The sequence below is a fragment of the Gadus morhua genome, chromosome 21 (assembly GCF_902167405.1).
Source record: "Gadus morhua chromosome 21, gadMor3.0, whole genome shotgun sequence".
Lineage (NCBI taxonomy): Eukaryota > Metazoa > Chordata > Actinopteri > Gadiformes > Gadidae > Gadus > Gadus morhua.
This window is the reverse complement of record NC_044068.1, coordinates 5,726,245-5,729,457: the sequence shown is the minus strand read 5'-3', so window position 1 is coordinate 5,729,457 and position 3,213 is coordinate 5,726,245. Positions and strand designations below refer to the sequence as shown.

The 3,213-nt window shown below is 48.1% G+C and overlaps 1 protein-coding gene across 1 annotated transcript in view; it reads left to right on the top strand.

The window, feature by feature from the left end:
- Positions 1–1,553: 1,553 nt before the first annotated feature.
- Positions 1,554–3,213, top strand: part of LOC115534757 (transmembrane protein 108) — a 9,741-nt gene continuing 8,081 nt past the window's right edge. Inside the window, exon 1 of the mRNA XM_030345961.1 lies at positions 1,554–1,906. Coding sequence (XP_030201821.1) covers positions 1,756–1,906 — 151 coding nt within the window. The 5' untranslated portion in view covers positions 1,554–1,755. The remainder of the gene's footprint in view (positions 1,907–3,213) is intronic.

Below are 3,213 nucleotides of genomic sequence, written 5' to 3'. Positions count from 1 at the left end.
CACACACACACACACACACACACACACACACACACACACACACACAACCACACCGGGAACAAGGCCAGGCCTTCACACAGCCAACAGAAAGCCATTATACTCGGATAGGCTGGGATAACAATAGCCTGTAAGCTTTAGCCATCTCAATCATGACTTAGCACTCTGCTATGTCAAGGACACAGCCAATGAGACAGTCAAGCAGCCTTCCCGAGGACAGTCATTGGACAACACCCATTTGCTAATTTGGCATGCAGGTGGCTCTATAGATAGAATAGCATGAATCACACACACACACACACACAGACACACGCGCGCGCACGCTGGTGCTTTGGCGGAGCTATAGAACCCTCTAGAAGGTGCTAAAGGTTTGAACACCGCTGTCACACTCGGGGGGGTAAGAAGGTGGGGATGAGCCACCGTCTACCGCTTGCCACACAACACGACGGAGATACGACAAAAGATAAGCGCACAACAAAAAGACGAGAGCCCAGCCGAGTGGACTTCCTGTTTTGGCCGATGATGAGGAAGCAGTTTCCTTCACCAAACAGCAGGCGCGTGGCGAGAGGGTGTGTGTGTGTGTGTGTGTCTGTGTGTGTGTGCGTGTCTGTGTGTGTGTGTATGTGTGTGTGTGTTGGGGGGGGGAGGTTGCACACTAGACAGAAAGCCAGCTTACACCGGAGGGAGGCCCTGGGAGATGACACACTAACTGGCTTTTCATCTGCTCCTCTTGTCTTCATCTGCTGCTCTCATTATCACGTCCGGCTTATGTCCCTCGGACCACCGTAATTAATCAAATTGTGCACCATAATCTCCACCTCCCAGCATGCACCGGGGACTGTGTGTGTGCGTGTCTGTGTGTGTGTGTCTGTGTCTGTTAGTGTGTGCGTGAGTGTGGGGTTTGTTTGTTTTTCCTATACAATCTGTGTGCAGTTGTGTGTGTTTGTGTGTGTGTGTGTGTGTGTGTGTGTGTGTGTGTGTGTGTGTGTGTGTGTGTGTGTGTGCCTGCACGCGTATGTGTTTGTTTGTGTGTGTGTAAGTGTCTAAGGCACGACATGCGAATGCCATAATTCCCTCTTGTATTCTTTGGGTCTGTTTGTTTTTTTAAAGGTTGTATTCAACTTAACATTTTAGCTTTCAGCTTCCCTCATAACAGGTGTACCACTTGTATTATTATAACGAATAACATCACAGGGAACCTCCAGACAGGATACGCACCACTACAGGATATGCACCAACGCCTTGGTACCACCACTACACACACAGATACACACACACACACACACACACACACACACACACACACACACACACACACACACACACACACACACACACACACACACACACACACACACACACACACACACACACACAGAAACATACACGCCCGATAATACTCCTCCCACCGCCTCCCCCGTTTCAATCCAATGGCCTCAGCTGGTTTACCAGGGCCCTTAATCTACTTGCTCGGTGACATCACTCACCCCTCCCCCCCCCCCCCCCCCCACTCACTCCCTGCGGCTAGTGCACTCTCATCCATGGAGAGGAGGCGGCTTGAGAGAAGGACTTGACCAAAGGGAGGAGGAGGAGGAGGAGGAAGAGGAGGAGGAGGAAAGGAGGGGATGATGGGAGTTGACTTATCTTAGCACAGAGTGTCCGCGTAATTAGTGTTGGGTCAATCCTCAACACACACACCCACACCCATACACACCCACTCATACACACACACACACAGAACACGGCCGTGGTGTGGCGATGGTGACATTGGGCGGCACCCCCTTGGAGGAGCTGGTGGACCAGGGGCTGGGGATGATGGAGGAGGAGACAGGCCCGATGGGGAGGGCCTCTCACAGGGGCTCCTTCCACAGCGACTCCCTGCTGGCCCCCGACACCGACTTCATGACCGGTGAGTGGCCGTGGCTGAGGAGGCGGGGGGGGGAAGCGACCAGAGACCGTCTCTGGTCACCAAACCGACCAGGACGGGGCTTGGGAAGCACAAGTCGTGTTGGGTTGTGTCCACCGTCCACTTTGTTACTACTACTATTACTACTACTACTATTACTACTAATAGTAATAGAGTATTAGTTCATGCTATGTACCCGTCCACCTTGTTACTATTACGACTATAATAGTAATAGAGTATTAGTAACTGTCATGTACCCGTCCACCTTGTTACTATTACGACTATAATAGTAATAGAGTATTAGTAACTGTCATGTACCCATCCACCTTGTTACTATTACGACTATAATAGTAATAGAGTATTAGTAACTGTCATGTACCCGTCCACCTTGTTACTATTACATCTTTAGAAGTAATAGAGAATTAGTAACTGTCATGTACCCGTCCACCTTGTTACTATTACGTCTGTATAAGTAATAGAGTACTAGTTACTGTAATAGCCTATCCTAGCAATTGTTAGTGCTTGGCACTGGTTCTAGGAACATCCTTACTGTACCGACAGCGTTACACAGTTGTTTCTCTGTCTTCTGACAAATGTACTTGTTGTAAGTCGCTTTGGATAAAAGCGTCTGCTTAATGCCCTAAATGTAGTAGTAGATTGTGGATTAAACAACATTGATTTGTTAAATACATGTTGTTAAGGAGCAGTGAGGGGTCGAATGATTCTTGCTCAGGGATACCTAGGTAGCCCGGTGACTCAGGGGATGGAGTGGTGTCTGGGGTTCGAACCCAGAACCTTTGTTTACGTTGATTACGGAAGCAGCGAATGGATGATGTCATTGCCATTAATGACTTCTGCTTGTTGTGTAACTAATGTGGACAACCATAAACGTTCACCTTTAACCCCTCGGATCACCACTGCACGCTCCGGCCCCGCTAGACTATCTCACTAAAGCTGTAGGCTACAGAGCGCTTTATGTGTATTTATATCTCCTATAGGGAGAAAAGGTTTGTTTGTAATGGATAGAAGCCGGGGACTTCTATCCAGGGAGGGATTTGAACAGCTTGGCAGAGTTAAAGAAGAAGTTTGGGCAGCTTTGTATCACAATGCAAAGAAACACAATGTACAATTTTATCGCCAGTGAGGTGGTTCTTCATTTTTCAACAGTCTCTCTCTCTTTCTCTGTTAACACTCCTGTTGTTTGCCACGTTTTTCTTGTTTGTTCTGTGTACTCAAAGAAGGGTTTCTACAAAAGAACATACTTCCATACCCTTGTTTTTTTGTGTATGGTTTCTTTGAAATGGCTGTGT